At 31.1% G+C, this 21,660-nt stretch overlaps 4 protein-coding genes across 8 annotated transcripts; 2 read left to right on the forward strand and 2 right to left on the reverse strand.

Moving 5' to 3' along the window:
* The first annotated feature begins 2,410 nt into the window (after window positions 1-2,410).
* Window positions 2,411-7,309, forward strand: puml (pummelig). 2 transcript variants are annotated; one of them, XM_034335162.2, is made up of 7 exons: window positions 2,411-2,550; window positions 3,248-3,324; window positions 3,393-3,599; window positions 3,949-4,272; window positions 4,353-4,470; window positions 4,537-4,723; window positions 4,802-7,309. In XM_034335162.2, the coding sequence occupies exons 1-7, from the start codon at window positions 2,519-2,521 to the stop codon at window positions 5,036-5,038; spliced, it is 1,182 nt and encodes a 393-aa protein (XP_034191053.1). In that variant the 5' UTR covers window positions 2,411-2,518; the 3' UTR covers window positions 5,039-7,309. The 2 variants fall into 2 exon arrangements, with proteins under 2 accessions (XP_034191053.1, XP_034191054.1); XM_034335163.2 differs by lacking the exon at window positions 2,411-2,550 and adding an exon at window positions 3,003-3,103.
* On the reverse strand, window positions 5,420-6,908 carry LOC117609174 (uncharacterized). Its single transcript, XM_034335169.2, has 3 exons — window positions 6,760-6,908; window positions 6,101-6,695; window positions 5,420-6,043 (listed from the first exon to the last, which is right to left on the reverse strand). Exons 1-3 carry the CDS (start codon window positions 6,906-6,908, stop codon window positions 5,684-5,686), a joined length of 1,104 nt encoding a protein of 367 aa, XP_034191060.2. The 3' UTR covers window positions 5,420-5,683.
* A 504-nt stretch (window positions 7,310-7,813) lies between the features above and the next one.
* LOC117609165 (retinoblastoma-like protein 1) lies at window positions 7,814-15,350 on the reverse strand. Of its 2 annotated transcripts, XM_034335144.2 has the most exons (10): window positions 15,212-15,350; window positions 15,046-15,120; window positions 13,409-13,559; window positions 12,343-12,874; window positions 11,971-12,267; window positions 11,253-11,354; window positions 11,021-11,118; window positions 10,555-10,938; window positions 9,081-10,460; window positions 7,814-8,998 (listed from the first exon to the last, which is right to left on the reverse strand). In XM_034335144.2, the coding sequence occupies exons 2-10, from the start codon at window positions 15,093-15,095 to the stop codon at window positions 8,813-8,815; spliced, it is 3,180 nt and encodes a 1,059-aa protein (XP_034191035.1). In that variant the 5' UTR covers window positions 15,096-15,120; window positions 15,212-15,350; the 3' UTR covers window positions 7,814-8,812. The 2 variants fall into 2 exon arrangements, with proteins under 2 accessions (XP_034191035.1, XP_034191036.1); XM_034335145.2 differs by lacking the exon at window positions 11,253-11,354.
* Asx (transcriptional regulator additional sex combs) lies at window positions 14,503-21,482 on the forward strand. 3 transcript variants are annotated; one of them, XR_004582536.2, is made up of 8 exons: window positions 14,503-15,105; window positions 15,224-15,483; window positions 15,555-16,676; window positions 16,756-17,037; window positions 17,115-17,954; window positions 18,061-18,297; window positions 19,103-21,089; window positions 21,168-21,482. XR_004582536.2 is itself a non-coding variant. In XM_034335143.2 (8 exons), the coding sequence occupies exons 1-7, from the start codon at window positions 14,850-14,852 to the stop codon at window positions 18,737-18,739; spliced, it is 3,003 nt and encodes a 1,000-aa protein (XP_034191034.2). In that variant the 5' UTR covers window positions 14,503-14,849; the 3' UTR covers window positions 18,740-18,777; window positions 19,103-19,193. The 3 variants fall into 3 exon arrangements, 2 of the variants coding, with proteins under 2 accessions (XP_034191034.2, XP_034191033.2); XM_034335143.2 differs by lacking the exon at window positions 21,168-21,482 and adding an exon at window positions 18,734-18,777 and having other exon boundaries at window positions 19,103-19,193; XM_034335142.2 differs by having other exon boundaries at window positions 19,103-21,482.
* Window positions 21,483-21,660: the final 178 nt, after the last annotated feature.

Consider the following 21,660-nt stretch of genomic DNA (forward strand, 5'->3'; position numbering starts at 1 on the left):
CGTTGCTTAGCAACCGCGCGCCCCTTTCACTCGACCAATCAGAACATAGCTTCGCGCCCCACCATTGGCTACCACGTTAAACTACATCGCGTATAGTACGACAGGTGTCGCGAGTCATGGAACACTGGTGTTCACGATTAAAAAAGTAGTCCCCGCCTATACAAATTTGTATTAACAAATGCATTTTCAATTAAAATTTTTAACGATTTATCATTTCGTTCATACTTATCGTATATTGCTTTGAAACGCCATCTCTAATAGTCATATTTTATGGAAACAGATGCTGGAGTAACTGTAAAGATTTCCTACCAAACTGACGTTAAATATTGTTAAACAATGAACGAATTAAATGATGTTATACAAATAAATTTTGTACATTAAATTATAGACGAATAATTTTCAAAATACGCTTTTTTATGTTAGCAAATAGGCATAGATATAATTTTAATAATCGTATAAACATAAAATATAAAATCAACTATTTTACTTTTGTATAGAGACACGTGTTACGTAAATAATTGATGGACAAAGTGAAAACTATACAAATCTAGTATTCAGACATTTAATGAATTTGATTAAAGACGGATCATGACTAAAACATTATGGTGTAAACATTAATTCGCAACAGAAAAGCATAACATCTAAGGGATACGCCTTTGTGTCATGAGTCACTAGTGTGGATGCGTCGAAGAAAAGCGATTTCTTTAGCTTTGATAGCTAATTGCGTCGTTAAAGAACAATGGAGAATAACCGATACCCATAAACATGTGCATTAACAATATTTAAAACCAAAGCTTGAATTGTATTTACAAATAGTATCGCAAAAGTAATAAAAATCTGCTTTATAGTATAAAAATAAAATTAAATATTTTTTTCAAATTCATCTATGAACTTAGTTCGAAAAGTTTGCAAATAAGTGCAAAGGATAATATTATAATTTGAAATCCATTATAATAATTGGTTTCAATAAATGAAAATCTTCTCATTTGTTGTAGAAAATATTAATGAAAATAATCAAATATGAAAACTGTTTTTAATTAGGGTAAAATTAATGAAATGGTAATGCAATATAACACGCGATCTTAGTTCTAAAACTCCGTTTCGTTTAGGATCCTTTTTCCTGAGTGGCAGACAGGAAAGTAGTGCCAGCAGACGACGCCCGAACAGCACGTGTATCCTTACGCCACGCATGCTATGTGTCACATCGTTACACATACACAGCCATAATCACATCCTGCATTTCCTTGAGCAAGCCTTTCGAAATTAAACTCTTGTTACCCTCTGTATACTTTTTTTGACGAAATAAGAATAATATAATCCCTTTTCTCAGAAAAATATTAAATGTTTAAATTTGTCATCCCTTAACCAAATCTTATTTGGATATTTAGTGGTAAGAAACGAGTAGACGATATCGAGTGAGCAACTTATATTTATTTTTGTCTATAATAGGACCCTTAGAAATTACTGGGTTAAGAAATATAAGAATATAAGTGCAATCTATCAGCTATAGTGTAAGTTTGAATTCCCGAAACAATTGGACCGAGTAATGAGAATCATGCATGAGTGCAATGAGGATGTGCTGATTGGGATGAATAGCTCATATTGTCGGGAGAGCCAAAAGCACCCAGTGCTTGTATACAGAGACTCTTTGATCATTATAAAATGTCTTGTCTGACATTTATCATTGTATTACATTTACACTTTGCGTGTTACAAAAAGCAAGATTAGTCTTGCGAATAATTTGATTAATTATTTAAATATTTTAAACTATTAAACGAAAAATTCAATAATAATCTATGACTTTTCAATTATTTATATATTATGCGAAATAATTTATCTTAAATATATATTTATAACACTGAATCAATATTTTAAATTATGCTATTTGAAATAAATATTGTTGCTTTGCTAATAATATTTTTGTTAAGTCATACACAGGTTTATGAATAAATCAATAAACATATGTACGAAAAAAAAGTAATATTTCATCTTAATTATTCATTGTTACAAATTTCCATAATGTAAAAGATAATAAATACTTACTCTGAAACACGTAAAAATAACAAACATAGTATAATTACTAAGCAGTTTTTATTCCTAAAGAAAAGTTGCCCATCTGTGTTTACTTATGTTAATTGTAAGTGTATATATTTGTCGCGTAAATTTTAGGTTATGTTATCTCTTACAATCCTGTTTATCAAAAATGTCTTGTTTGTTAAAACAACATAATTTAAAAAGAACATATTCAAACACGATATAAGTGTTTTATATTTAACAAAGATTAAAAATCTAATCATACGATGCAACGTACATTTTGCATTTCGGAGAAAAAACTGAATTCTCCAGCGCATATGTATATCAGCTGATTCTCCCTCCTACCATTTTTCATCGGAGAACAGTGTACTCGAATCGACACTGACTAGATAATAGAATTGACTACATACGTCGAAGTACTATTTTTCCACATTGTCAACAAAGAAATCATCCTAAACGAACAACTAAACTATCTCGGAAGCTAATGGCAGATCATGAAATTGTCAGTTCAAAAAGGTATATATAAAACACATCTAAAGTCATTTAAGAACTGTCACTTGGATTATTTGTATTCATATTTCTCATTAATTTCTTACTGATTCCACGCAATTGTTAATGTAACATCGATAGATGATCATCATTTTAATTACGTTATGTTATATCGGTTTTACGATCTTTTTATGTCAGAATTTAAGTGAACATTTATATTCGTGACAAAAATTGTTCCAGATAATAAGTTTATATTACAGATAATATTCACATAGAAAAGATTTCATACATCCGAAAACTTGTATGTATAAAAGGCAACTGATTATGGAAGTTAAAGAATTAACTACATCACGTTGGATCGCATTTCAAGGTCATACACTAAACAATTTTAGCACGAAGAATCGTAACCAAAGAAATATAGTTAATTTGATTTGATGTTTATTTTGAGCACTTGTCAATAGGTAATTTCTTTCTTAATGCGCACAATAAAATTTACGAAATTCATCGGCCATACGCGTATTTCATGTTTATCATGCTTATCGTCATAATAATTATATAATGTGATGAAAGAATTCTTCAAGTTCAGTGTCAATTAATTCATATCACTATAAAATGATACAGATTAATATATCATTAGAATTACACAATCTATGAGTGTATTTACTAATTATTTGATTGCTAATTTTTATAACATCATTAATAAATAATTTTCGTTTTTTATTAGTTGGTTTTGGGGATGGTTTAGCTGGTCTGGCTCATCTTCTACCATGTTACGTACTGCAGAGAAAAAGATCCTTTCCTGTAAGCTATTTGTTTTTTAAGCAGTTTTACATTTAGAATGGTATAACTTGAGTATATTTTTAAAACAGGTTTGAAAACTACATACAGGGGATGGTATGTAGACATAGGACCAGTTGTAGGATCATCAGATAAGATATGGACTATTTCTCTAAATGAGGAGTCACCAAAAACTCCAATTGTTTTGTTACATGGTTTAGGAGCAGGTGTAGCACTGTGGTGTTTAAACCTTGATGCTTTGGCTTCTCAAAGACCAGTATATGCTATTGATGTATTAGGTAAGCATGTTAAGAATAAAATTTTGTTTTCAAATTTTACAGTGAATAACATATATTATCAATATACCAGTATTACTTAAAAACATTTCATGTATATATATTTGTATGTAACATAATGTAGGTTGTACTTGGAGATATGCTTTGTTCTTGAGTACAATTATCTTGTATGACTCATAAATGAGTAAGATTGAACTTTGGAATCAAATACAATTTACACTATGATATTGCATATTTTTAAATGTTTATAATTTACTGTTAAAGTGCTTAATACCTTGTTCATAAGATTTTTATTTTTTATGCCCAAATTATTCATTTTGTGATCATTCATTTTTTCGTTTTTATGACTTAGGCTTTGGCAGAAGTAGTCGGCCAATTTTTAGCAATGAAGCACAAGAAGCTGAAAATCAACTAGTCCGTTCCATTGAAGAATGGAGAAGAGAAATGCAGTTAGAAAAATTTGTACTACTGGGTCATTCAATGGGTGGCTTCCTTGCAGCATCATATACTATACAACATCCTGAAAGGATTAAGCATCTTATTCTGGCTGACCCTTGGGGTTTTCCTGAAAGACCTATAGAACGAATTTCAAGAGTACCCATGTGGATAAAAGTTATAGCATATATGGTGGAACCATTAAATCCATTATGGCCAGTTAGAGTAGCTGGACCATTTGGTTAGTTTCTTTTGCAATACATTTTCTTATATTACTTAACGAGCCATTTTATGCCGTAATTAAACTATTATTTTCTTTAGGACAGTGGTTAATAGAAAAAACGAGACCTGATATAGTAAAGAAATTTGTACCTGTTTTAAAAGATGATACTACTATAATTTCTCAATATTTGCATCAGTGCAATGCCCAGACACCATCGTAAGTATTTCATATTTTTATGTACAGAATTTGAAAATGAATTTAAATGATACGTTTAACAAACAGAGGCGAGAGTGCATTCCATGCAATGATGCAACATTTTGGCTGGGCCAAAAATCCTATTGTGAGAAGAATAGATCAATTGAATCCAGATATTCCCATAACTCTCTTGTACGGTAGTCGATCATGGGTTGATAATTCATCTTGGGAAACATTAAAACAGGCTAGATCATCATGTTACATTAATGTTCAGGTGAAAAAAAAATAAAAATTAAGAAATTGGCATAACAAATTTTAAAGCATTTCAATTATGTCATTTTAATGATTGCAGGCAATAACAGGAGCAGGTCATCATGTTTATGCTGATAAAAGTGAAATTTTTAATAAATATGTATTGGAAGCATGTAATTTAAGTGATTCGATACCCCATTTAACAGCATTAAACATTCGTTCAAACATCAAACCTGCAAATGAACAACAAATTGACCTTATTTTAACAGATGAAGAAGTTGATACAAAAGCTGTGCAAGAGCAAGAATTGAATGCATCACAGTCACGATCTAGTTGAAGTTTAATGTACCATTCTCATGTTACATATCTTTTTTATTTACACTGACAGTTAAATGAACTGTATGAGTCATATGATCTAGACTAGGTAAATGTAATGCAAGATACCAAACATTGATTAATGTTACGCTATAATTTAATTTCTAATTTATATTATATCTTGTTAGTTCTTGTTTTACTGCTTAAATTGTTTCAGAAACAATAGCAGTTAACCCTTAGTTCAGATTTATTTAAATCCAGCGTCTTCTTTTTCAAGTATTAGTTGATATATGAAAATTTTATAAAATCCGATTTATTCTAAAATAATATAAATATTTTAAAATAAATTTGGAAGGAAGTGATTGGCACGAGTCCATGTATTTAATTATTAATTTATACAAACCTTTTTGAAACAGTTATAAATATTTTGCGATCATGAAGAAATTCTAGCAACATCAAAGGAAATTGAACCAATGGGATCAATAATTGATATTAATATTGCACATAAATCATGTTGTAAATTCAATGAAGAAAAATTGAATTGTACATTATGTACAGTTGTAATATAAAACAAAATTGAATGTAGAAATAAATGTTATTGATACCAGTCTTTTGCGTTTGTATCAAAGGGAAAAAGTATTCTGCAATATTAATTCCTTGTTGACATTTAATGTTTGTCTTTAAATTCTCTATCAATATGATCTTCATAATAATTGTCATTCATGTTATCAGTATCATCTTCATTAAAGTCTTGATCAATGCTCCAATCTTCATCATCATAATCATCATCATCTTTTTCTTCAGGAACATTATCAATGAGAGTTTCATTACAATATTTCATTTTATTTTTGTATTTTCGTTCCTTTCGTCGTTGAATTAAAAATTTAGAGAATTCTTGCTGATCTGCTGTAGTTAACATGTTTGAATTTTTTTCATAATCTAGTTCGGAAAGAGATGTTGAAGGATACTGTACATTTGTTTGTTGTTTTCTTAAAGTATCTCTTGATTTATTCAATGAAGATTTGATCTGTGAAAAAAGAAATCATATTATAATTATTGATTTTACCTCATTTACATCACATACCTTTGACATAATTCTAAAGTGATCCAATTCAAATACATCATGTCTCATCTTTGGCAAAGTTACACTAAAAACATTGTCTACATTTTCTGAGTTTTCATTTTTGCTCACTTCTTTCTCCTCACTGAGGGAGGTTTTAGATATAACAGTGCAATTTATAGCATTTGAATATAAACTAGGTACATGATCTTCTCCAAAATCCAAAGTTTTTAATTTTTCTTCTACCTCTTTTAATTGACTAATACCCTTGCACTTTACAAAGTGTACAGGAGGTACACAGCCAATGACCTTAAGCTGAGATAATTCATGTCTTAATTTATATGCACACTTATTTAATAATTCTGTTGTATCAGACTTAGTATTAACATCATTGTCTATCCAAAATATATTGAGATGCTTAAAATCTTTAGTTATATCTACATAAGAAATTTCTATGCCTCTGTTCAGAAGTTCAGGTTCAATTTCTCCTGTTGACAATAAATCTGTGACATATTTCATAAAAACTGTATTTAAAACATTTACTCTTCGCTGTACATGTGCTGAAACCTTTGTTTTTGATGGTCCAAAAACAAAAGGGTTTGAAAAATCAAGTGGATCTCTACAAATTAATGAATAACATTTTTTTATTTGTATAATTTAAAAATGTATAATATTGTGTTTACCTTCTTGATGATTGGCCTTGCTTTATGAATTTGTTTATGTATCTACTTTGTCTTGAGATACTGAGATTTGTATTACTAGTACCAAATTGTCTAAATATTTGTTTTACAACAAATATTCGTACATTTGACATTTTAACAAAACAATACATCGTACTTTTTATATAAATATGTTAGCATAATGTCTTTCTTAATATAGTAATGTTCTACTCAAAACACTTGCAAAGAGTATTTTGAGGTTATTTGCTTTTTTCATATTTCTGTTTCACACTGCATACAGTTTATTAATACTATTTACGTTCATACATTCAACAAATAAATTGAATGAATAAAAACCTGTTATCATTCTAAAAACTTAAACAACTTCGAACTCCTACATTATATTCTACTTACGATCAAAATGAATTTCAATTGAATTCAATACTTGGAGAGTTTGATTGGGCTAGAGAAGTTATAAAATGTTTAGGTTTCTTAACCTGTGAATTCTTCAAATATAAATTTGACTACATAAGTAATGCAATAATATAGTACAAATTCATGAACAAAAATAAAAGATTCATAGGTTCTTCAATGCATTCGACATGTATTATCTTCATTGTATAAAATATAAATTTCCGAATTTCATTTGTTTTGATTTACTTTCGAATTACAATACTATATACAAATAAACTATTTAATAATTATTATATGCCAATAAAACTCTTTACACTTTTATTTTGTCTAAGAAAAAAAAAATCGTTAGAGGAACTGCCGTAATTGCGCAATGAGAAATAGTATCTCTTCCTCATCGAAATTATTTTTCTGTTCTGAAAACCTTACAAGTACGTTATTTCAAAAAACCAGTACGTAAACGATAAAGTTGTAAGTTTTGTATAATTTTGCTACAACTTTCATTTGAAAGAATTTATGTTTACTTGTTTCATATTGTATATTTTTCGAAGAAACAAGAACTTTCCGGTTCTAAGTCATTTCAATGTCATTCTAATCTTAATAATAATATTTGTAATTTATATGTATTGTTTGGTAATAAAAGACAGATTAATGAGATCAAAAGTCAAATTTGAAAAAAAAAAAAAAAAACAAGAAAAACACTTAAATCTAGTACACGCATACACGTGAGGCCGGGATCGAGAAACGCGAATAACTTATTACATTCAAGACCAAAAGAATACATTGATTAAACGTTGAAATTTTGTAAATTGAAACTTAAGCCTAATAACTTTAATTAAATATCACCCAAATTGTATCTGCATGCGTCCAGCATTCATTGCCTTTACAGCATGCTTAAATCTACCGGTAAAATAATATTCTTTTACCATCTATGGCCGTACCTCTTATAAATTCATCATACATATGTATAAGTTATATAAGTATATAATTTTGAAGAGAGTACATACATAGCTCTATCAAAATACCGCTGATTTGTGATACCAATAAAAGCCAGAATCATTTCCAGTGAAATATAAACATTTAATGAACATCCTTAACATTAATTATAACGTAATATTTGTAACCAAATTTAAAGCAACTTTAAAATTATTTTTTGTAAAGTTATTAAAAATTTGTGTTAACGTGTAGTAATGAATATAAAATTAATGTTTAAAATGAAATGATATTTAAGAAAGGAAGACTAAGAAAATGCCCAGTATATTCTACATCTATTCTATAATAATATTTTCTCAATATTTTGGAATTCTCTCCAAAATGCATTAAAATACCTAGTCTTGATTTAACTGATCGAAAACTATAAGGGAACACTGGAAATAAAATTCTGACTTCACTTAATATAACAATATCGTATCTTTATATATACGATCAGGTATTATACGGGCCTTTTCTCTGTTTCTAACATGATCATACCTGAGAAGCGAACATTTCATTTATTTTAAGCTACACAGCCAAGAAACAGATATTCGACTTCAAAACGGCTCTTCCTACTTGTTGATATCGATCAATTTTTATTCAATAAAAACGAAAATGTCTCCTGAAGATTCTTCTTCCGTTACCTATGTATAATTCAGTTCTCAATAACCTATTTAACAATCCATTGTATTTCTTATTGGTTCTGCGTACGTCTTTCCCCAATTATATTTTCCAATCTGCGAGCAACAAAAGCAGTTGTTTTTTTAATAGGAGACGTCGCCTCTGACATTTCCACATCAGTGTCATCAGTTAAGAGTCGTTTTCCAACGGATCGTTTTGGATCGACAGAAATCATCATTTTATTAATAGCCTCTAAATCCTGTAAACAAAAGGAAAATACTGAATCATGTATATTGCTACATTAAAAATGAAAGAAGAATTTTTATAACTATTTAATTTACCTTAGCAGGACTACGACTAAAGCAATAACTAAGCTGTGGCGCTGGAGAAGCTGAAATAGCTTTTGGGTCTAATGTACGTGTCATGATGCTACTGGTGACACGTCTTACAGGAGAACTCGCAGGAGGTTTTCCCTTTGGTAATGGACTTAATGAGAGATTTGTCACGCTGCCACGAGCCAGTCCCAACTTATTGGCCATCTCTTTAACTTGTGGTACGTATACTGTGTTATAGAATTTAATTAGATCGCCGCGTGTTTCTTCACCGAAGTTTTGTGAAGTTCCTGCCATGTTCGTAGGCGTAGGAGGTGCAACATTAGGCTCTTTATCTGGTACATCTTTCTGTCCGCTTTCTTCGCTAGTTTTTTGTGACTCGTCCGTCGATGTTTTAGCTATAAGTACCGATCTATAGATGTGAGACTCTGCTTGTGGCTGTAATCGGTAACACCGCATGATTTCGGTGAATGAATTTTTCTCCATTTTTGCTAATTTGCATATCACATAAATTGCACACATTAAAATTTGATCAAGATGCCGATCTTTCATTAATTCCGTTCGTTCCTTGATGGAATACTCGAAGATGGTCCATATTTTTTTCTTTAAATCAATATCCATTATTTCTAACGAACCACATAAATCTAACATGCGTACACTTGCGAGATTATAAAATTTCCTAAAGAACAATGCAACGGAACCAGTTCGTTTTGGTTTCACTGGTTCCCTGTTGACCGTTACAGTTTGCATCGGTGTGCTAGTAGCTTGCACACCAGACGATCTTGGAACCGTGAGTTCAGGTAATAGAAGGATTCTTGAATTACCGTCAATTAAAACTTTTGACGGTAAAACGTTTTGCCCCGCTACTCGCAATACGCTTTGTCCACTGATTCTGGTATCAGGAAAGAGACGTTTCTTAGCTACGCCGGATGCTGCAACGGGAGACTGAAATCTTTCTGAGGCGGACGAAATAGGACTTTGTTGTACGTCATGGTGAGTGCCACGATCCAAAGCAATTCTTCTTAACACTGGTTGACCAGGAATATTTGGGTCAACAGTTTCTAATGTACCAGGTAAAGAAACTTCTTCGCAGCTTGGTACACCTTCTGGTGTGGATTGAATAGCACCCCATAATGGACTGTCATTTTTCCATGCAAGGGATTCCAAAATTTTTTCTTCTATTTGATTTAAATGTTTTACAACGTCGCGAGATAACTGATCTTCTGCTCTGACTATAATTTCTATGACTTTATAGAAATAGTAGGCGTCTAAATTCAAAGCATTTAAAATCCACGGGAAAATTTTGTCATTACTTTTATATGAATAAATGACGATCTCTAAACAACAGGCGAATAAACACTGAATGAAGACCTCGTTCATAAGAAGATTCTATAATAAATGAAATAAGTAAAAATTCAGTAGATCAAATCAAATAAATAAATCAATTTGTTTTGCTTAGTTCTTAATCAATTGATTAACCTACCGTCACGTCATAATTTGGTTTCTTGCGTTTTTCATCATTTAAAATTTTTTCCAACAGTCTGTAGAAAAGGGTTTGTCCTAAGTAAAGTCTTTTCTTTCCAAAATCTGAAGTAGTGTCATTGACATTTGTACTTTTGTTGTAGTTAGCACAAAACTGTTCTCCAATTTCTTTCACCTTTGATTCAACAAGCGTCTTTGCATCTTGAGAACAGCTGTTTAAAATTTGCAACAAGTTTTCACTTGGTGATGTTTGGCCTGCTAACATGGCTTGAAGTCGAATTACGCTTTGTGTTGCAGTAGATACTGGTGTCACGTTGGTAATATCTTTTGACTTAAGGTAATTACGACCCGTTAATGGAGTAGGTGGAGCTAAATGTTGTATTTGCTGTGAAAGTTTTTACAAAAATTTGATTAGAATTTTAAAGTTTACAAATATAATTTACCTGTATAGTTTTGTCAATACTTACGCCACTATATTGTTCTCTTTTTATTTGAAATTGTTCCTGAAGATCACCAACATTCATCATTTGTGTAGGAGAACCTATATTGTTACTAGCATCATTACCTAAAACAAATTGAAATCATATATGATACATAGTGGTACTCTAATACTAGTAAAGTACAATTAATCTAAAGAATCCATAAAGAATTTAAATATGAATTGCATTCAGTTAAGCCTTTTGTGCATTATGAACCTACCTTTTATGGAAATATGTTTTGATAATTTAACATGACAAGCTATATTTCCTCCTACTATTTCCAAACTTGATATTCCATTTAATCTGACTCGTCTCCAGTCAGCTGTAAATTACAGCCAAGACAAAGCAAACCCAAATTGGTTAACAGCAAGAAATGAAAATTATAACAAGACAAAAGATTATGACAAAAATAACAAAGATCAAATGATAACGAATAAGATAAAAGATTACAGGACAAAAATGATTAGATAATTTTTTCTTTTATTAAAAAAACAAAAAAAATGCAAATAGAAAAACATAAACAAATCTATAAGATAACCTTGAAAATTACATATATATAAATAAACAATACAATTTTCTATTTGTAGCTATATATAATATCTAGAATTTGTAGTTATTTCCTTGTAAATAGTAAGATGAACCTATGGGGTGATACAGATTTTAAATTTATACATACACTATAACTTTCATGTTGATTAAATAATGCATACATAATAAACAATGACTGCAAACACTATGAAGTTATGCATGGCATACAAAAATTTACAGTTCAAAAGCAAGATGAAGCAGCACAACAGAATGAAAATAAAAATAAGCATAGAAGCACATTACTTGTAGCATTATTTGATTTTATTCACAAGCATTATATCCCATAATAATAAGCAAGACTAAAAACTAGACATCTTATAGAAATATAAATTAATATCAAAGTAAGTTACCTAAAAAAATTCTTTCATCAAAATCTCCAACACTTAGTACATGTTGTTCATATACTTTGTTAATAGCTTTGCTGTTGCCATCAAAATTCAAAGCTTCTAGAATACCAGAAAAATTTGACTGGTCACCACGCAAGACTCTGTCATTAAACAGTTTATTAATATGATTCCTCAAATAATACTCCTTAATGACTTTAGCTTCAACTGCAATAGCTTCATGGCGCTCACATAACAGAGTAATTATACAATTTGCTGTTTGAGGTGGAGTGTAATTGTCATCATTAAAGTTTGCTGGTAAACCTGTTAATACATATATGAATAAAAAGGACTGTCTTGTTTAGCATAAGATAACAAATAATGAGTAGGTATATTTACCAGGAAAATTAGGATTTAAAAGATCTTTTCTATTAGCCAACAAAGCATTGCTATATATAAGATCACAGCAGGCCAAAAGAAGATGATAAGAATTTACTAAATCATCTGAAATATCTGGAAATGCTCCCTTTATACAAATAAATAATGTCCAACAAAATTCAAATACTCTGGCAGGAGTACAAGGTATAGCTTTATGCCGTCTAGATCTATGTGGTCGTGAGATATCATCCACTGGATCTTTGAATACATCAGTAAAGATCGGCTGATACTTTTTAAATATAACCATAGAAACAGCAAAGTTTCCTTCAAGTTTTTCTATCTTTGAGCGAAAATCTTGTGGCATATTGGCCATGTCAGCCCAAGACTTACTTTTGGTAAAGAATTGTATCAATGGAAGATTACACAATTGTAACAATCGTGTTAATGACACACAATTGCCTTCCACATTAGTACCAGTCTTTCCAACAGTAGGTATAGAAGACTTACGGCATGCTACATACAATGCACAACCTATCCAATGCAACTGATCACCCTAAAAAACAAATATTAGAATTTATAGACATGTTACTACATGTATTTGTACATACATTATATTTACAAATTACAGAGGTAAACATTCTATAAATATTTTCATAAATCAGAGGAAAAGAAATTAAAGTATACTGCAAGACTTTGATAAAGAAAACAAAATGTAAAATTTGTAACACTTGGAACTATAAGCATAAATAATCAAGGTACAAATAATGGCAGGTGTAGATCATTGTTTTCTATAAATTTGCTTTTAATACATAGAAACGTTTCTCATGCATTTTGGAACTAAAGTGCCCAATTAACAGACTTTCTTATTATTTTAAATTGGTGCGCTTTAATCGTTTGAACAAAATAAACCGCGAATTTAACAATGTTAAACGTTGATCAGATAAGTCAATCAATTCATACATCGTAAATAAAACGAAAAGTAATACATTTGTAATTTATCATCAAAGTAATGAGAAATAGTATTGTTTAATTTAAAGATTACAATACAATTTGGAACAGTTACAATGATAAATGGTTTGAAAACTACCTCCAGAGTATAATTTTGTCTGATTGTTTCGTAAGATTTCCAGGCTTCGGCTGCAGCAGTTGCATCCATATTTAATTTCTGACACAAATCTTGATGTCTACTATATGTAGAATCTTCAACGTCGTCCGACTGCCCCATTTTCGTCGGAAAACTTGAAAAAACCGTAAGAAAACACAATTAATTTATATCGCAATACAACCGAGATGCGCCATAGGAGAGCTCCGCGAAAGGCTTGGCGGGAAACGACACGAGCTCCGCCATATTTGCCATGTTGGCGGGAAATGTAGAATGGCAATTATAAGAAAAAATCCTTAAGTCAATTTTGCACGAGAATTTTTTACATACGATAATTGTTTTGTTTTTAAAATAACCTGTATCAAAAATGATCAAGAATATTCTATATCAAAAAGAATAAAAAAATATTTTATTTAAAAGGTTCGTGCGTATCCAATACGTATTGATAGTTTTTATGACCTTTGGAATAGTAGAGTTGAAACAAGCGCTAAAAATTGTAGACATGATTTTTGTATTTTCAATAAATTTAAACATTCAGTAAACATAACTGTATATATGTATATGTAGCAAACTAAATGCAATTATTGAATATGTTGATATTTTATTGATACAATGCACACAATTTTTATTTAAACACCTTGTATTATCCAATCAAAAAACTAGTGTTCCATCATTACGATTTGAAATACTGTTTTCTTATTGGCTTTACAATAGTGGACAGTGGATGATATATGTTTATCTATATATAATCTATAAGTAGAGAGCAAAGTATTTTTTTTAACACAATATTTATATTGCTTCTACTTGATTTTATTATTATTTTATGAAAATATGCTTTATACTTTACTGTATATCATGTATATCAAACATTGTTACATTGTAGTCTACATAATATAGTTTTGTTATTATTTTGAATTAGTTTGTATAAACTCTTTTGGGAACTTAGTTTATAATAAAGAATATTCATAATACAAACTGTTATATCGAATTTAATGAAAATAGTATTTGTATCAAACTAGAAAGCACTCTATGAGATGGCGCTTTCATGGTATAAATATGTAAATACAATATGGCCGATAGAAGCGGAACGTTGCGAGTGTTTCCGAATGGCATTTTGCCAATGGATTAAAATACAGTGAAGTTCAGAAATTTATTCGAATTTCGTATGTAAACAGTTCTTTGAACGATATGGATTGAAAGCTACGATACATATCGTTTAAGTTTTTTAATTCTATCAAAATGTCACTTAGGTGCTATTATTAAAGAATGTTTATTTCTCAAGTTGGAGTAAGCTGTTTTGGTATCTTTCGTGACAATATGAAATAAAATACATAAAACTCATGTTTGAGTGAACGCATTAATATCGTGGGTTCACATTCGATTTGCCGGCATTTCGATCAACGATGTTCGCAGTATAGGTACTGTCATGGACACAGATGTAGAACTTGCCAAAGGTGAAGGGTGTGAAACTAGTCCAGGTTGTTCTGGCTATTCTAGCATGGTGCACAGTAAAAAAGTTATCAAACATGCATTACGACAGCAGGCCAAGAGGCGTAGGAAAAATACAACTATTGCAGCTGGTAATTCTCGTACTCTTCCAAGAATTGTTGTTAAACCATTACCTCCACCTCCACCAAATGATCCACCGTCTCCAGTCAATAATGTACAGCATATTAACACTAGTAAGTGTAATGTTTCTGTTAACATAAAGTTCATATTATTAAAAAAAAAACATATTCATTCACTTTTAACATGTTTTAATTTGTTTATTGTTATATTTTAATTTACCATGAAACATAGCAACTGAAGAGCCTGCTGCCACAATGAGGGAAGTTTTAGCAAGTTTGCCAGGATTTAGTTTAAAACCTGGACGTAGACGATCAACTAAAAGGTTGTCAGCAACTGCACAATTAGAGGCTGGTCTTGTAGATCTTGAGTCTCCAGCAAGTATTCTAGCAAGTACAAGCTTACGTGCTCTTTTAAATAGGCATACTTTTCAAGGTTTACCACCTCTGTATCAAAGAAAACTTGCACAGCTTTTACCAGCAGTAGATAGACAGGTAATGTTAAAGATATACTATGGTATTATGTGTTTTAAAATCTTAAATCATAATTTTTATATCGTCATTAGGATGCTGCTATATCTGGACTGAATAATGAATTCTTTGCAAGAGCATGTTTAGAATGGCGTAAGCGTTTAGCAGAGGGAGAGTTTACTCCAGAAAATCAACAACGATTGAAGATGGAAGCTGAGAGAGATAAGAATAAGTTAGATCCCTGGAAAGTGAAACATTTTGAACCTATATGGGGTGAAAAACGTGAACCTAAATTTCGATCAGGTCTTCATTGTATTTTGGAATCAAGATCTGGAGGAGCGGTAACACGTTCAAGTTTAAGACTTCGTTTAGAATCTAATGTAGATACACCTGTATTGGATGCTCCTTGCCCTGTTATTATATCTGAAGATAAAATTGAAGAAGATAACTGTAAAGTTGAAACAGGTATAAATAATTCAGATGAATTGAATGATACAACAGGTATACCAGAATTGTTACCAGCACATTATAACGAAGCAACGCATGCATCAATTGATGAAAAGCATATAGAATCTGTAAACATAAGTTCTGTAGAAACAATAGCAGACGCTGAAATGCATCAAGATAAGTTAGAAGAAGATGATAAGGTTATTAATCTAACAGAAAAGCAAGATACGATCGAAGAAAAGGAAGCAGTAACACAAGTTTGCCAAGAAAAAGTTTCAAACACGTATGACGACGAAATTCATTTACCTCAAAGTGAAAAGAGCCTTCAACCAATGGAGAATCACCTTCTTGAAGTATCAGAAGAAGATACGATGCTTTTACCCGAAGAAACTACTTCGCCAAGATCTAGTGAACAAATGGAACAAATATCTCATACATCTAGAGAAACATCGTCTCAATTATCGGTAGAATGCACACCTCAGTCTTCGGTTGATCAAGTACCTCAAATATCAAAAGAACAAATATCTCAAATGTCGGAAGAACAAATTTACCCTATGTCCGACTGTGAAACCACAACTATGCTCGAAACTTCACCACCGCACGAGCAAGTTAGGCCAACAGAAATTGTGATGGAAGATTCTACCTTAATCAATAATAATCAAAGTGAAACAACTCAAATTACTCACGAGAACCCAGCAGACGGTGAATCACAAATTCCCGAAGGAATGGAGATCGACAGTGAAACATTACAACGTATCCATGAATTGGAGGTGACAATACGATATACTATTTATAACATAGTAGTCATAAAGTTAGTAAATATCTTTGAATAATGTGTATTTATTTCAGGTAAGAGGAGAAATGCGTGAAGCATACGAAGAAATTTCAGGATGTCCCGAAGAAATAATGTACCCTATACTTGATGGAATGGAAATGGGATCAAACAGTGCAGAAGAAACTGAAACACAAGTGGTTTCAGGACCGTCAGAAGCTCCTAGAGATCAGCAAGATGTAAATAATGGAAATGAAGATGAAGCTCTTAGAGAGGCTAATAATTATGTTTGTTCTGAAATGTTGGAATGTAGTTGGCCAGTAGATCCCACAGTTAATAATATTAGTAATAATAACAGGGTGAGTATACAGATGGTAAATATTTATATTATGAAAAACATGATTTTTTCTAATGAATTGTACTTTATTTTATAAAGACGCAAGAAGAACTTCAAGTTCCATGGCCGTTAGTAGCAGCAGCTCTTGACGGATCTGTAGCTGCTAACATTACGGTAACTACTCAAGATGAATGCAATGATGCACCAACATCAACCGACTCGACAAATCCACCTCAACAGTTTATCAATGCGGATTCTAACGTAGAATCAATGAATTGTATTCAGTTACCAGTTGTTCAAGGAACTCCATTTCAGTCCGAAGGTCTTGCAATTGGCACACCAGGCACGAGTTGTATAATGAAAAACTTTCAGTCTCAGAGTTCTCCTATTATTGCTTTTCCACAATTGCAATCGATAAGATTCGTGCAAACCAGTTTTCATTCTGATCAAAATACTACCCCAACTTTGAACAGCACATCTCCGATTACGGCTCAGATTCAAAATCAACAGAACACGAGCTCGCAAGTGAATATAATGAGAACGCAAGAGGAAATCGTCCAATTAAATGCTCAAACTAATAATACACGGAATATTCGGAACAACGTAACACAGAATCAAGTTTCGAACACCGTAACGGCGGCAATTGGTGTACAACCTCAGAGTCGCGCACAAAATACTATCGTTATTCAGCACCAAACGTCAGCTTCTACACAACCACGACAAGTTGTAGCAACTATACAACAACAACAACAACAACAACAACAGTATCCTGGAGCAACAGTCGCGGTGTCCTCGAGATCTTCCCGCTCCAGTAATCAAGGTAGTCAGAGAGGTTCTAGAAGTAGTAATAAAGAACAAGGAGGAGGTAGATCTCGTAGTAGTACAAAAGAACCACCTGGAGCTGTAAATTTGGAGCGCAGCTATCAAATATGTCAAGCGGTAATATAAAATACCTCTAATTATACTGTATTTAATTTTGATAATAATTTGTTATAACTTGAAATGTTGGAGATAAAAAATTGCAACTTCTTTTTTTAAATTACAGGTTATACAAAGTTCACCAAATAGAGATCAATTGAAAGCTCATTTAAAACCTCCACCTAGTTTACTTGCCAGAGGTGATGGCGCATTCACTACTAATAAATCTGGTGGCCGTACAATTACGACCGTCAAAACTCAAAAACCATCACAAACAATACAAAACAAACAAGCTCAAAATAAAACACAGGCAGTTATGCTGAGACATGTGTTTGCAACAGCACGTCAAGCTACGTCAGCAGAGGTATATTTCTTCGAAATATTACACTGTATTTGCTTATGTTTTGTTTCTTCCATTTTCGTGCTAAGATAAGGGTGCGTAGTTCGTTTTATTTTATCCGATTACTGACTATACCAATCAGAAAGTATTAAGTAATAAACTTTCAAATAGAATATCATATATATATATAATAAATAAAAAGAAATTGTTATTTACATATTAAGTAGATATAAGTAAATGAGTGCTTATAAGACTGTTAAACTAAAAAAGTATTGGAAAGTTTTTCTACAGTTTCAAAGAACGAAGTAAAGATAAAGTCTGTAGTAAAATAATATTTCAGAAAAACATAAAGATGTTTATCTCTATTTATTTAATCTTGCCACCTATGTTTGAAATGCTCATATAAAATAGAAACTCAAACTTATATCATGTATTATTTTATATTTTTCTGTGTGTACAGTGCTAATCTTGCGGTTGGCTTGTGATGATCACTGTATCATACAGGTACCTAAATAAATAAATCTTATTACTAGTTTTGAGTTTCTAATAGTAATAAAAGCGAGTATTGTTATAATAAGTAATTGAATAAAAGTAATATTTAAGTGATCCATTATACATTCTCAATAATTCTTGTTTTAAAACAAAATGAACAAAAGACATACTGATAACATATTTGAATGTATTATAATTAAATGCAATTATCATGTACTCTGCATTACAAGTGTAGCAATTTAATCTTCAATGGAAAAAAAAAATCATGGTTTTGTATTATATAAAAGTGAACACAAATTCTTTCATAATTAGTGATACTACTGCACTACATTTTTAGGTTCCAGAAAGCAATACTGTAGCACAATTAGGATCCACGGCAACAAGCGGATTAGGGCAATATATACTTGTACAAAGGACAGGTGTTGGAGATAGCGCGCCAAGAGCATCCTCTGCTCCACCTCTACCTCCACAAATAGCAGGGATGGGTGTTGGAGTGCATTTGGTACGTGGCAGACCAGCCAGCGCGGGAGAGGGTTCGCACCAAGCCGTAACATTGAAAGCAAGGGGTACCGATGGTAGAGGAGGAGGTGGTGCCGAACCTGGAGCTCCTGGTATGATAATGGGTGGCGATCCACCACCTCCATGTGAATGCAATATGCGAGGTGCTATGGTAATATGTCGCCAATGCGGCGCGTTTTGTCATGATGACTGTATCGGGCCTCAACGTATTTGTGCTACTTGTCTGATACGTTAATCATTGTTTAATGATTGTTTCTGTATAAATTAGAAAAACCGTATTAACCAGAGTGCTGAGTATTAAATTACGGAAACGTAGCAACAACAACTGGAAATTTTTATATTTTCTTTGAATTTTTATTCAAACATGTTGAACGAATTTTAAGATAGTTAAGATTATATTTTCAGCTACCAGCCGAATTTGTTGTTCAGCACTTTAGTATAAGCGGTGATTTACGTAATTGAAAGAATTAATGGATACAGTTGCAATCATTTCTAAATTTTTTAATCTTCATTTTTGCTGTGATTTTTCTTCAGTATTAACTTACGTTTGCTTTTACATAAAAATGATTTTAAGCTTCGTGATATATTATTGTATTTGTTTTATAATGATGGACATTCTTTAATCAGATTTTTATAGAATTTAATTTTGAGGAAAATAATCTTTTAAAATATTTTTATGAATGATTTTTAAAAAAGAAGTAATACTTTGATCATTTTTAATAATCGAAATATTACAACTGTATTCTTGTAATTCTTATTGAAGAAATAAAAATAAATTTTGCAGTCAGACTCTAATACTGTCTTCCAGTAAACATCACATTCTTCAATATGCAACTTTACTATTTATTTATTGACAGAAGTTTAAGTTTATTCTTATTATATAGAATAGATTCCTGTACATGCTGATCTCAAACTTATTGCAAATATCAGGAAATCATTCTTACATGCTCTCTCATAATATTTTTTTCTTAAGTACATCATTTTTAAGCATTAGAACAGATTTTCCACATTATTATGATAGACCATCTTGTACAGGAATGTTGTTTGAGATGAATATTGATGAGTAATATTATTTATCTACGATTATTGCAATCGAAAAATCTGATTAGATACTAAAATGTAAAATTTAAATATTTTAGCTTTATCTCTCACTTTGTTATGAACAGTTTTCTAGAATAGCATTAGATACGTTATTTGCTTTGTGTTTGCGTGGAAATTAAACATCGTGAATGAGGTATAAGAACGCATAAAAGTAATATAAGTTTAACGGCTGGCATTACATTAATTGTATATAATTTGCATTTCAGACATTCATTTTTTAAGTATATTTTTATGAAAAATATCATGATTTTACAGACCCTCAAAGATCGGGATCCATCATGTAATTTTATTATGCAAGCGTAGCTGATACATCAATTACGATTATTACATATGTGCGTATGATACGTTATGTCATTATCATCATCATCATCATCATCATCATCATCATCGTCATTTATCTCGATGGGGTATACGTGAAATCGCGTTTACACGTATTGATAAATTTTCATATTGATATGTTTCTTTGAAATCATTGATAAGAATACGCAGTATTACTGCGATTCGATAGAAGAACTATTGTGTATTTATCGCTCAAATGTAAATAAAATCATTCGTTTAATGTGTAAATTTGTTTGATATGCGCAGTGAATGTGACGAATGAAGTGCGAATTTGATGGTCGTGAGTGTTGCGAGAATAAGCAACGTGCTGAAAATATATATGTACATGTATGTACGAAAATATTCTCTGTTTGAACAAACTAAAGGTATAAAATAGTATTAAATCAGAAATGACGATTCCTTTTAAATAATACAATTATTTCAACCGTTTGTTTTAATTTTAGTGTAGAATTAACTAGACGACGCTTTAATGATAATAAGAAATCAGGAGCATGCGTAAGAGTTGAGGCAATAAATTTGAAGATTTAAGACTCTAAATAATTAATATCAACTTGAAATTTTTCCTTTTAATAATTTTGACTTTTCTATAAATAAAGTGTTTTGATGCTTGCCATAAAAAATAAAAAGATATGATAAACTTTGGTTTGTAAAAATTTCAATGACTTGGAATTTAATATATATATTTGGTCAACTTCATCATAAAAACAAAGGTTTTAATAATTATTAATTGGCGTACATATATATTGCACATAAAAAATGATAAATTAATATAATAAATAAGTTCTTCATTGTCATCACATAAAATCCTCTTACCCTTGTAATATCATACCATTGTGACTCTGTTATTAGGAGTTTTAGTTTAGTTTTATTACAATAATATTCTACAAATAGAATTTCACGTTTCCCTTTTTTCTGCATAAAGTATTGTAATGCTTT

Source organism: Osmia lignaria, chromosome 14, assembly GCF_051020975.1.
Source record: "Osmia lignaria lignaria isolate PbOS001 chromosome 14, iyOsmLign1, whole genome shotgun sequence".
In the NCBI taxonomy this organism is placed as follows: Eukaryota; Metazoa; Arthropoda; class Insecta; order Hymenoptera; family Megachilidae; genus Osmia; species Osmia lignaria.